Source organism: Bos javanicus, chromosome 19, assembly GCF_032452875.1.
Source record: "Bos javanicus breed banteng chromosome 19, ARS-OSU_banteng_1.0, whole genome shotgun sequence".
Classification (NCBI taxonomy): domain Eukaryota; kingdom Metazoa; phylum Chordata; class Mammalia; order Artiodactyla; family Bovidae; genus Bos; species Bos javanicus.
This window is the reverse complement of record NC_083886.1, coordinates 16,078,899-16,091,322: the sequence shown is the minus strand read 5'-3', so window position 1 is coordinate 16,091,322 and position 12,424 is coordinate 16,078,899. Positions and strand designations below refer to the sequence as shown.

The following is a 12,424-nucleotide window of genomic DNA, read 5'->3' as shown; positions in this document are numbered from 1 at the left end:
GACAGTCCCAAAAGTCTAGGGCACACACACTCTACAACCCTGCCTCAGATGCCTTTCCCTAGTGAAACAAGGCACTCCAGATAACAGCCTCTCCAACGTAGGAGATTAAGGAATTGAAAGACCGGCAGAAACCACTTCTAACTAAGGCTTCAGAACCCGCCCAGCCACAGAGCGACTGCAAATGCGCTTGCGCCCTCTGGCCGGCTCTGTCCCCAAAGTTCGCCTCGCGCTCCGATTGGCTGCTCTCCGCACCAGCCCGGGCGCCACGTGATCCACTGGCCACCGCGTGATTGGTTGTTCCTTTCGCCGGGGCTGCCGGCCCTGCCGCGAGGAGCAGGAGTCTGGAAAGCGGCAACTGGCTTCCTATTGTACAGCACAGGGTGGGCTGCCGTAAGCCTCAGCAGACCCGGGCAGGCCTCGTGAGAATGTAGGACGTAAGCGTTTTGGGAGGTTCGGAAAGCGGACTGCAGAGCCCTTGCCTCCAGCTCTGGTTTGCGCCCTGGCTCCGGCCTTACTTGTGTTTCGCCCACAAGAATGGCTTCCTTCAGTCTTTCCTGAAGTTGGTGAGGTTTGGACGTATTAGTAGTGTTAGTAGTATTGTTATTTTTCTTATTATCATCATCATTTGAGAGTCCACTGCGTATAAGCATTGGTGGTCCTGCGCAGGGCGCCATGCAGAAAGCCTTGAGTTAGAAGCTGGAGGAAGGAGGGCTTATAGATGCTTGCGGAACGTCCTTAAACCAGCATGAAATGTTGGAGGTAAGTCAGCTTTATCAATTGTGCTGATGTTTTTATAGGGTTTAGTAGGGAGGGTCATTCATTGACTAAACTAAACCCTCGTTTATTGTGCCGCCTTCTGTTGCCCCAGGTTCCCTGCTGAGTGTAATGGTTGCAAAGGCCAGTGAGACCCAGTCCTGGTTCTTCAGGAGCTCTGTCTGTGTGATGGGACTGGTGGGTGAGACAAGGAGGTGGAGGATGGGAATGAGTGAATATTTGGCGTGTGACGCCTACTATGGTCGGAAAAAGTGCTGTGAGAGTCAGAGGAGGGGGTAAACTGAGGGAGTTAGGGACCACTTAACCGAGAAGGGGGCTTCCCTGATAGCTGGTAAAGAATCCGCCTGCAATTCAGGAGACCCCGGTTCGATTCCTGGGTCAGGAATATCCACTGGAGAAGGGAAGGACTACCCCCTCCTGGAGAATTTCATGGACTGTATAGTCCATGAGGTCGCAAATAGTCGGCATGACTGAGCGACTTTCACTTAACAGAGGTGACATTTGAACAAGGCTTTAGAACTATAATTAGACTTTCTCCAGATTGAAAGGGGTAGGGAAGGCACGCCAGACAGAAGTTTACAGAGGAAGAGAACTAGGAAAGTGTGCCCACTGTGAGTGACTGGAGCACACTTGGAGTTCAGCTCACAAGTTTCCTGCTTTGAGACAAGAGTTATTTAAGTTCTGTTAGCTCGTTTGTTTTTTTTGTAACACGTACTCCTGCAAAGGCTGGTGTGATCAAGGCTCAAGCCTCTAAAAAGGCACTTTGTTTTTAGTAGTTTCCCTCTCTTTGTGGAGTTTAGTTGCTGAATGGAGAACACAGGCCATATGTAGCTGTCCAGTTTTAACTAGGGAGTATCAGTCTATTATCAGTTTTATAAGTGGCCAACTGAAGCATGTTGTGTGTCCAAAATTGTTACTTATATATTGACAGTACTCTGCTGAAAAGCTGGAGAGGTTGACATTGTTTGCAAACCATGAGAAGGCGTCATTTAGAATAAATAAAATGTAGTCAACTTTCTCATTCAGAAATTGATTATCCAGGTTGTGAATTACTCAGGCTTTGCATTGTTTCCTTTATCTTGCCCATCCTCTGGAGAAAAATGAAATTAAACCTTATATTTAGCTGGTAGTGGAAAAGTATAAATCTGGTAACCAGACCTGTTTCTCCTCCAACTCTGTTGTTAATTTGCTATGCACCTTTGTCAAATCATATCCTCCTCAGGTTTTGGATTCTTTAGAAGACTTGTATAAAATTTTTATGGCTAATACTTTTCATCTTTATTGGCAGTAGAATTGTAAATCAAATTATATGTTAAATGAATTGGAGTTTATAAAGGCTTTTTAGTAGAAAATCTTTCCTGAAGGTTTTCCTTTAGAACTAGACTATAAATCCCTTCACAGACAATCCCTAAGATTTTATCATGCATGGTGTTTGGGCTCACTAAAACCAGAAATTATTTTGAACTGTAAATGCTTCTCTACTGTGTATTTTAAAAACAACCAAAGGAAAAAAAATAAATAAAAATAAAAACAACCAAAGAAAACCACATACCCCAAAACAAAACTTGTTCATGTTAACATTTTGTACAGCAGAGTTGTTTAAGGTGCATAGTGGAAGATGCAATATTGAAAGCCCATGCTCCTTTTTTTTTTCCATGGGTAAACCTAAGTTTTCTCTGATGTGAAAATAGGGTTTGGAGCTGCTCTTATGAAATACAAGGAGGTGAAAGCAATGATGCGATGATGAGTGAAGCATAGTCTGACCTGGTATCGCCATTGCTTCAGTGTTGGCTTTGACCAGGGTATGACCCCTTAATCTTCTCTCTGAGCTGATTCTGGTTGTGGTTTTTCTACACTGGTATGTTCTAGCCTATTTGGATACTGGCTTTATTATGTTAGAGCATTTCTTTAATATGCTTTTGTATTACTGATACTTTCATGTTTTCTTTGTAGGTTGAGGTGAAAAATACTGCTTTGATATCTTCATGGAAGACTGCATTATTTCATCCCTGAATCTGGTTCAGTTCCCTTATTGACTGATTACTGTGTTAAAATGCTTGTTTAGCAGTGATTGTAAAATAACAGTAATTAACATGTACATGCTCTCTTGGGGCAGACTAAGGGAAAACAGGTGTTCAGCCTGGAAAAGTGTTGCTCATTGGATTTCCCATTAAGTCAGTATGTCTTGGGTTTAACTTTTAAACAAGTTAAAAAATTAAATATTTTAAAATCTATAGGCTATTCTGTTGCAATATTTCTATTACCTTTGTGGTGTCAGAAAATGTGCTTTGAATTGCTAAAATGAGTTGTATTAGCAAACACCTGTCTCAGCAGAGGCACTTACTAGAATTTTCATTCTTCCTCTTCTAGTAATGATTAAAAAAAAAAAAAAAACCCTGTATATTTTCACCAACCTTCCGATCCAGTGGCTTGCATTTTTCTACATAGGTTCAGAGAAGGCAGTGGCACCCCACTCCAGTACTCTTGCCTGGAGAATCCCAGGGACGGGGGAGCCTGCTGGACTGCCGTCTATGAGGTCACACAGAGTCGGACATGACTGAATTGACTTAGCAGCGGCAGCAACTTAGTTTCTGTAGAATAAGGTATTTCATGCAAGACTAATTTCTTGCTGTTGGAGTAGAGGATTTCTCTCCAAGTATTCAATTAGCGAAAACAGCAAAATAATCCAAAATGCCTCAAAAAGTCCTAAGTGATCTAAATGAAAATTTACTGTAAGTACCTCAACTAGGAAATTCCCTGCCGGTCCAGTGCTTAGGACTCCAGTGGTTAGGCTTTCACTGCCGAAGGCCTGGGTTTGATCCCTGGTCAGGGAATTAAGATCCCACAAGACTTGAGGTGTGGCCAAAAATAAATAAATATCTCATCATTCAGTTTTCACATAATCATGACATGGAACAGCTCTTTGCCAAAAACATTTATTCTTAAAATTTATTTAAGCGTTTCATAGAAACTTCAGTAATAGCCAGAATAATTCATGTTAGTTTAGCAAACTCTTTAACAACAAGCAGAAAGAGCTTATTGAAAGGTGCTTTATGTACCCAGTCACAGTTAGGTCAGTATTTTACACCATCTCTTCATTAGTCACTTTGCTTTCACATTGAAATCTTCAGACTATTCTGTATATACATTCAACCTCTGTTTTCCTTTAACCAGTTTCCCAAGGAAGACACCTGTGGTTCACAAAGGGAACTTTAAAAGTTGATAAACTGTAGCAGGTGTTATGTAACAAGTGGGTCACAGCAGATGGGAGGAGCTGTTGTTTTCCTAAAGTGTTTCTAAGTATGTCTATAAAGAGCAAGTCCGTATTTCATACTGTTTGCAAGCCAATAAAACCTATTCCTCAGAGGCAGGTTTCCCAGGTGGCTCAGTGGTAAAGAATTTATCTACCTGCCAACACAGGAGCTACAAGAGATGCAGGTTCGATCCCTGGGTTGGGAAGCTCTCCTAGAGGAGGAAATGGCAACCCATTCCAGTATTTTTGCCGGGATAGTGCCATGGACAGAGGAGCCTTTTGGGCTACAGTTTATGGGATTTCAAAGACTCGGACATGACTGAGCCACTGAGCACACGGGCTGGTTATTGCTTTCTTTTCCAAAAAGGCCTGTTTCTGATTCACCACCCATTTAATGACATCTAACTTGGGTTTTCCCTGAGAGCTTCTATACCTCTTGTCCTTTAACAAAGGGGAGAGAAGATCTTCTGTGTCAAGTATTCTCTTTGATCCCTTCCTCTTTGCTGACCCTCACATCCCTTGCCAGTCCTGATTCTCTCACTCTAACCAGCTCAGTCAACTCTAAGTAGGGGTGTCTAGGGAGCAAGCTAAAAGGTTAAGATCGATGAGTAAATCCTTTTAAAGAAATCCATGTGGTTGTCTGAAGTTCACAGTTATTAGTTGAGAGTGAGAAGTATCAAAAATGCTATTTACCCTGTGGAAAACCAGCCCTGTGGCCTTACAGTACAATCATTGTGTTGTGAGGTAAGGTGCTAATCCCTTTCAGTTCTCAGGGGAGTACAGTTTAATCAGATGCTGTACCTCTGTTGGATAACCTGTGATAGGACAAGCCTGGTGACTCCTCACGTAATTGAACACACAGCGATAACAAAACACATAGCCAGAGGTGGCGAGAACCGTGTCATTCACCCGGTTTTTACGACACAGTGGGCACACAGTCTTCATTTTGGGTAACAGGGGAGAATCAGAATTGTAGTCTAGGTGTACAGGTGGTGGTGGAGTAGGCAGAGCAGTCAGGGACTTGATGGTTTCTTGGTTTTCCGACGAATACCACCACTCAAGAAACTGCAGGAAGAATACACCCACCGAAAGGCCAGTAGAGAGGGACAAGGCAACACCCCCCACGGCTTTCTTCAGAGCTGACTTTATCTTCTCACCAATGCTGTTTGGAGAATAGAACAAGGAGGCAAAAAGAGAAACTATTTAGGTATAATCACAGAATGACTAATAGAAACGTAGTTCTTGTATTTTTCATTGGAATCTGATTTAGCTTGGGGATTGAAAATTGTGTCCTTAATGGTCCCTTCTAAACAATTCCCTCTTTGTGACTTATATAATATTTTAGGAGCATAAGAGCTAAGATTTGTTTTTAATGACTAGAGCTTGTGTTCTGAGAAATAAATTAGTGAGATTATACAGACTATATAATCAACTTGTATATTGATTATATAGACCTTTTGGGGCAGGGGGTGAAGGATAGTAATATCCAGGGAAAAAAACAACTCAGCAGTATTGAGGAATATATTTGCACTTGTAGGAGAACACAAACACTAACTAGAAGTGGGATGTGTGTGCACGTTCAGTCCTGTCCAACTCTTGGCAATCCCATGGACTGTGGCCTGCCAGTCTCCTCTGTCCATGGGAACTTCCAGGCAAGAATACTGGAGTGGGTTGCTCTTTCCTACTCCAGGGAATCTTCCCAACCTAGGAATTGAACCCTAGTCTCTGGTATCTCCTTCGGCAGGCAGATTCTTTACCACTAGCACCAATGCAAGGGGGAGAGCACCATGTTAAGAGCAGTCTTTAGAACTCTATTGATCTGGCTGGAATCTCAGCTCTGCCACTTTGGAGCTATGTGGCTTTGGCAAGGTACTTAACTATTAGAACTTAGTTTCTTCAACTGTTAAATGGTGCTTATGCATTATTTCATTGAGTTGTGATAAGGATTGAGGTGATATACCTAAACATCTGTGTACCAGCACAGGGCCTGGTACATAGCAAGTGTGCACAAAAATGTAGGCAGTATGAGGAGGAATGGAGAAGGAAATGGCAACCCACTCCAGTATTGTCAGGAGAATCCCATGGACTGAGGAGCTGGTGGGCTACAGTCCACAGGGTCGCAAAGTTAACAGGATGGCAATCCCTATTTTATGGACACATGAGTTTTTCAGTGATTTTATGAAATGACCTCAGAGTGGACTGAGGGAGGTGAATTATGAAATTGGGATCAGATTTTAGAATTTATTAATCAAAGACTTTGGGGAAATGTTAAGGCCTTACCTCCCAGCTGGTAGCTGCATCATGCTGGCCTCAGCTGGTTTGTGCTCCAGAGCTTGTATATCCTGAACTGTAAGCCGACCTAGCCGAACTCCAGCCAGCCTCAGCAGTGGTGAGTGATGCTGAGCCTTTCCTAGAATGTATCGAAGCTGCTGTACCAGAAACCAGCCTTCCCAGGCCATGTTAACAAATGGGTAGGCTGCCAGGAAGGCTCTGTAAAATCGTTTCCAGCGGGAAGAAGGGGGATGGATGGAATATTCGTCCTCTTCTCTCAGGCTAGAAACCAGCTTCTCCAGTTTCACTTTCAGATAGGGAAGAAGAACCAGGAACATAATTGATTTCATAAACTGCTGCTTTGGGAGACCAGCACTGGCCAACCTCTGGAGCTTGTGTTGGTCTCCCATTACAATTCTCTTTAAGCCATAAAAGTTTTCAGAAAAGGAGGCGCTGGTTTTCGACAGATAATGCTGCTGGAGCAGAAGATCTAGCAGGGTGAAGATTTCATCAAACCACCTCCAAAAGAAGCCAAAGTGGGCAGGATTTGATTCTGCAAGAACCTACAGCAAAATAAATGAAATTCATTCCATTACAACAGCTACTATGCCTTGTTATTTACATTTCCTTTTTTTCCCTCTAAATTCTACACTTTTCTTTCTACACCTTTACCTCCCTGAAGGGCTGGGTATGTAGTGCACACAACACTCTACACAGAAGAGAGACTCCATAACTGTTAAATCATAGGATATAAATTACATACTGATTATTTTGAAACCGAGGCCAACAAATTCAAATTACTGGGTTTTTTTTACCCCAGACATCCCTAAAACTTTCCAGAGAATTAAATCCTTACCTTGACCACATGCTGAAGAGCAGGTCTCACTGCTGACATTAAACTGTCCTGTGCTACCACCTCAAAGATGGATGGCTGGTCATCCACGACAGAGGCAGTCGTGATGTGAGCCCCGTGCTCGGCCATAGTTTCGTGTGTGCACTGGGTTTTACTTTGTCCACAAGCTCTTTAGTAAGCATGAACTTTTGGGGGGGCGCCAGATGGGTGCTCAGTCTCAACGGTAACTTTTATCTCAAAGGATAGCCCCTCAATTTTACTGGAACTGGGCAAAAAAAAAGACCTTTTCCGGAGGCAAGGTGAGGGGGAGGGTTCGAGTGAAGGAAGGTGAAGAACGAAGTTAACACGGACGTGGGTAGGAATAGTGTGTAGGAGGGGGTGACAACTAACGCTGCGCCTCACGGAACAAAGCGTAACTATGGGGAAGACAGCACGGCGCTGGGCGCTGGCCTGTAGAGCGGCAGTCCTGGAGGCTGCCAGTCAGGGGCTCTAACTCAGGAGGGTTCAAAAGCCAGGCGGATCTGAGGGATCGGATGTGCACCAGTACGGCCGGCCCTCCGCGGCCCACCAGGGCTTGGCTCAGCTGTGGCCTGAGCAGTCCCCCCACCGTGACCGTTCTTGCGCGCTGACCCCGGACGAGGCGCGAGGGACCCGGGACACCGCGGTTGAAAGGAGGTCTCCGCTTTATGACAGAATCCGCAGCCGGAAATAGAAGCCGCAGGAGCTTGGGGAAGGCTGGCGGAGGAGAGGCGCTCTAGCCTGGACTGCGGCACTGGAAACCGGAACTAGACAACTCTATGACTTCATCGGAACTTCCGCTTCCGCCCCCGCTGAAAGTGAGGGAGGCACTAGAGGCGACCGGCTGGAGGAGAGGTCTCTGCTGATGGGTTTTACTTTTCGTAACTGGGTTTGCGTCGCTGTCTTGTTGGAAAGCCACAGCTCTTATCTCTCTTTGCGGAGTCTTTTTGGCAAGGTGTTGGGGTCACTGCATCGACATCTGGAGCCTGAGCTCGGCCCGCAGCTTGGGCGTTTGTTCCCTGGGGCGATCCAGATAGGGGCGAGGGACCCAGGGGAATGTGGAGATGGAAGCCTCACTTTGCTTGCGGCGGGGGTCGTGGTTCACTATTATCTGCCGCCTTAGGGAAGGATTTAAAGCGACATAGGCAGAGATAACGGAGAAGGCAATGGCAACCCACTCCAGTACTCTTGCCTGGAAAATCCCATGGACGGAGAGGCCTGGTAGGCTGCAGTCCATGGGGTCGCTAGGAGTCAGACACGACTGAGCGACTTCATTTTCACTTTTCACTTTCATGCATTGGAGAAGGAAATGGCAACCCACTCCAGTATTCTTGCCTGGAGAATCCCAGGGACGGGGGAGCCTGGTGGGTTGCTGTCTGTGGGGTCGCACAGAGTCGGACACGACTGAAGCGACTTAGCAGCAGCAGCAGCACAATAGCTAACAAAATAAGGAAAGCCAACTCTGAAGGAACAGAAATTATACAGTTCTACTGGATGTTTCTAGCAAGAATTAGCAAAGTCTCACCCAGGCATTGATGTTGCAATAAATGGGCTTCAACAAATTTCTGTCATTGTACTTATGATTCAGATTCCTATTGATTGACCTTAGGTTAAGATTACCTCTCCACTCCCTGTTTTGCTGCTGCTACTGCTGCTGCTAAGTCGCTTCAGTCGTGTCCGACTCTGTGTGACCCCATAGACGGAAGCCCACCAGGCTCCCCCGTCCCTGGGATTCTCCAGGCAAGAACACTGGAGTGGGTTGCCATTTCCTTCTCCAATGCATGAAAGTGAAAAGTGAAAGGGAAGTCGCTCAGTCGTGTCCAACTCTTAGCGACCCCATGGACTACAGCCTACCAGGCTCCTCCATTCATGGGATTTTCCAGGCAAGAGTACTGGAGTGGGGTGCCATTACTGTTAGTCAGTTAATAGTTTTTTGAGAATATTTCAAAAGTAAACTGACATTATTACATGAGAAAAAAAGGCAGTCAAATAACAATGTCAGTTATTACAGCCAATAAATAATAAACACCTCATCACAAACCCCACTCAGGTTTATGGTATAATGAGATAGGACACACAAAAATTGATTGTGCTTATGTTAAAAGGTATTAAGAGCCATCAGATAGGTTAATATGGTGAGATTCATATGGTAATAACAGGTGGGAGAAATGAGGCTGTTCAAACTAGCTCTGACAGAAGCCCTGTATTGGCCTTTGTAACCAAAGGGAAGATTGTTTCTAACCCCACGTTTTATCTCAACTTCTCTCTGCCAGTTGCTTTCTACTAGAGTGATGTAACCTGGTATCTCCTTGTATCTCATATCAGGACCAGAAGTCCACTGAGAAATTAGGTGGACCTCAAAAGGTTGAGTACATTTGGGAAAAGTCACAGTCATGGTGAATCTGCCCGTAATGTGGGAGACCTGGGTCAGGAAGCCCTTGGAGAAGAAAATGGCAACCCTCTCAGGTATTCTTGCCTGGAAAATTCCATGGACAGAAGAGCCTGGCAGGCTATGGCCATGGGATCGCAAAGAGTTGGACACAACTGAGCGACTTCACTCGCTCACTCACTACCAAAGGGAATAAGAGGGCTAGGAAGGGGGTGGCAGTGGGGGCTGGGAGGGAAGAACATTTATTAGATAGAGTAATCAGGGAGTGCTTTTATGAGATTACAGTTAAAACAAGAGCTAAATTATGAGCCAGTCATAACTCAACCCTGTATAGTTAGCGGAGAAGGCGCACCCCACTCCAGTACTCTTGCCTGGAAAATCCCACGGACGGAGGAGCCCTGCTAAGAGTCGGACACGACTGAGTGACTTCACTTTCACTTTTCACTTTCGTGCATTGGAGAAGGAAAAGGCAACCCACTCCAGTGTTCTTGCCTGGAGAATCCCAGGGACGGGGAGCCTGGTGGGCTGTCGTCTATGGGGTCACACAGGGGTGGACACGACTGAAGCAACTTAGCAGCAGCAGCAGCAGCAGTATAGAGTTAGGGAAGATGAATAATAGGAGTGATAGTTATAAAGCCCCTAGGATGGGAAACAACTTGGAGTATTTGAGGGCTGCAAAACCTAGCAAGGAGTGAAAGGAAGAGGAACTGAGGGACGAAAAAAAAAAAAAAATGTTAGAGAGGTAGACAGGAACCAGACCACTTCTAAGTCATGGGAAGGAGACTGGATTTTAGTCAAAGTGTAATGGGAAGCTTTTGAAGGATTTATACACCAGAGTCATGACCAGGTTTATATTTTTAAGATGACCCTGTAATGGTTATGTAGTTTACTTTGTGTATGCTTCTCAAGCCTTACATTTATGATGTATGCTCTTTTTGAAATGTTTGTTATACTTCAAAAAAAAGTTAAGCATCTGGCTGCTATATGGAAAATGGTTGGAGGAGAGTTGAGTTTTCCAGTAGTTCAGGCAAGAGGTCATGGTGGATTGGAATAATGAGGTGAACAGAGGGAACTGAACAAAGTGGAGATACTTTTTGAAGGTAGAATTGACAACTTGGAGATGGAATGAATGTGGCAGTTAAGGGAAAGAGAGAAATCAAGAATGACGCCCAGGTTTCTGGCTAGTAATGTTTGTCAGTGTAATTCATTGAGATAATTGCAATCTTAGCAAATATTTACACACTCCAAAGGCTTCCCAGGTAGCTCAGTGGGTAAAGAATCTGCCTGCAATGCAGGAGACCCCAGTTTGATCCCTGGGTGGGGAAGATCTGGAGAAGGGTGTGGCAACCCACTCCAGTATTCTTGCCTGGAGAAACCCAAGGACAGAGGACCCTGGGGGGCTACAGTCCACAGGGTTGAAAAGAGTCAGACACGACTAAAACAACTGAGCTCAAGCACAGTTCTGAGGACTACTCAGAACAAGTCCTGGTCAACAACAGGGCCATATATTGCCTCATATTCCTCATATATACTATGTGCTGGCATAGTTAAGTGACTTATGTAGCCTAATTCATGTCATCCTTATAATAATATTATGATTGGATATTACTGTTTCTTCCATTTTATAGATAAGAAAACTAAAGAACAAAGAAATGGGGAAAACTGGGAGAAGGAAAGTTCTGTTCAGTTCAGTCTCTCGGCCATGTCCGACTGTGACTCCATGGACTGTAGCACTCCAGGCTTCCCTGTCCATCACCAACTCCCGGAGCTTGCTCAAACTCATGTCCATCGAGTTGGTGATGCCATCCAACCATCTCATCCTCTGTACTCTTCTCCTCCTGCCTTCAATCTTTCCCAGCATCAGGGTCTTTTCCAAGGAGTCAGTTCTTTGCATCAGGTGGCCAAAGTACTGGAGCTTCAGCTTCAGCATCAGTCCTTCCAATGAATGTTCAGGACTGATTTCCCATAGGATTGACTGAAGTCAATCCCTTGCAGTCCAGGGACTCTCAAGCGTCTTCTCCAATACCACAATTCAAAAGTAACTATTCTTCAGTGCTCAGCTTTCTTTATAGTTCAAGTGTCACATCCATACATGACTACTGGAGAAGGACAGATCAGATCAGATCAGATCAGTCGCTCAGTCGTGTCTGACTCTTTGCGACCCCATGAATCGCAGCACGCCAGGCCTCCCTGTCCATCACCAACTCCCGGAGTTCACTGAGACTCACATCCATCGAGTCAGTGATGCCATCCAGCCATCTCATCCTCTGTCCCCTTCTCCTCCTGCCCCCAATCCCTCCCAGCATCAGAGTCTTTTCCAATGAGTCAACTCTTCACATGAGGTGGCCAAAGTACTGGAGTTTCAGCTTTAGCATCATTCCTTCCAAAGAAATCCCAGGGCTGATCTCCTTCAGAATGGACTGGTTGGATCTCCTTGCAGTCCAAGGGACTCTCAAGAGTCTTCTCCAACACCACAGTTCAAAAGCATCAATTCTTCAGCTCTCAGCCTTCTTCACAGTCTAACTCTCACATCCATACATGACCACTGAAAAACCATAGCCTTGACTAGACAAACCTTTGTTGGCAAAGTAATGTCTCTGCTTTTGACTAGGTTGGTCATAACTTTCCTTCCAAGGAGAAGGACAGGTTCTGTACAAATTAGGAAATGAGAAACTGTTGGAAGTTTTTGAACGGGGGAAGAGGTATGAATCAAATATTTTTCTGGTGGCACCTTCTTTACAAAATACAACTCTGTCTCCTGTGAATTGTACCTGGAACCAGGTTTTTTTTTTTTTTAACTCCCCACCCTACCCCGTACTTTTTTGACTTGGCATATATATAGAATTACTCAAAAGTGTTGTTAGAA

The 12,424-nt window shown here is 44.8% G+C and overlaps 2 protein-coding genes and 1 non-coding gene across 4 annotated transcripts in view; 2 read left to right on the top strand and 1 right to left on the bottom strand.

The window, feature by feature from the left end:
- The first annotated feature begins 2,509 nt into the window (after nt 1-2,509).
- On the top strand, nt 2,510-2,606 carry LOC133233130 (Z30 small nucleolar RNA). Its single transcript, XR_009731607.1, has one exon. It is a non-coding gene; the product is annotated as a Z30 small nucleolar RNA (small nucleolar RNA).
- A 1,088-nt stretch (nt 2,607-3,694) lies between these two features.
- Nucleotides 3,695-7,770, bottom strand: PEX12 (peroxisomal biogenesis factor 12). The gene is made up of 3 exons (XM_061390360.1): nt 7,155-7,770; nt 6,308-6,861; nt 3,695-5,189 (listed from the first exon to the last, which is right to left on the bottom strand). The coding sequence occupies exons 1-3, from the start codon at nt 7,278-7,280 to the stop codon at nt 4,790-4,792; spliced, it is 1,080 nt and encodes a 359-aa protein (XP_061246344.1). The 5' UTR covers nt 7,281-7,770; the 3' UTR covers nt 3,695-4,789.
- Nucleotides 7,771-7,937: 167 nt separating this feature from the next.
- Nucleotides 7,938-12,424, top strand: part of AP2B1 (adaptor related protein complex 2 subunit beta 1) — a 114,983-nt gene continuing 110,496 nt past the window's right edge. The window contains exon 1 of one of the 2 annotated variants that reach the window (XM_061390359.1): nt 7,938-8,024. The gene's annotated coding sequence lies outside the window, so the exon portion shown is untranslated. The remainder of the gene's footprint in view (nt 8,025-12,424) is intronic. The other variant, XM_061390356.1, reaches the window with a different exon arrangement.

Bases quoted from the DNA above. Each gene is read 5' to 3' on its own strand.
- PEX12 (XM_061390360.1), bottom strand. From the start codon at position 7,280: ATGGCCGAGCACGGGGCTCACATCACGACTGCCTCTGTCGTGGATGAC. The intron at 6,862-7,154 runs GTAAGGATTTAA...ATTTTGCTGTAG, and splicing joins CTCTTCAGCATGTGGTCAAG to GTTCTTGCAGAATCAAATCC. The intron at 5,190-6,307 runs GTAAGGCCTTAA...TTCTCCAAACAG, and splicing joins ATGCAGCTACCAGCTGGGAG to CATTGGTGAGAAGATAAAGT.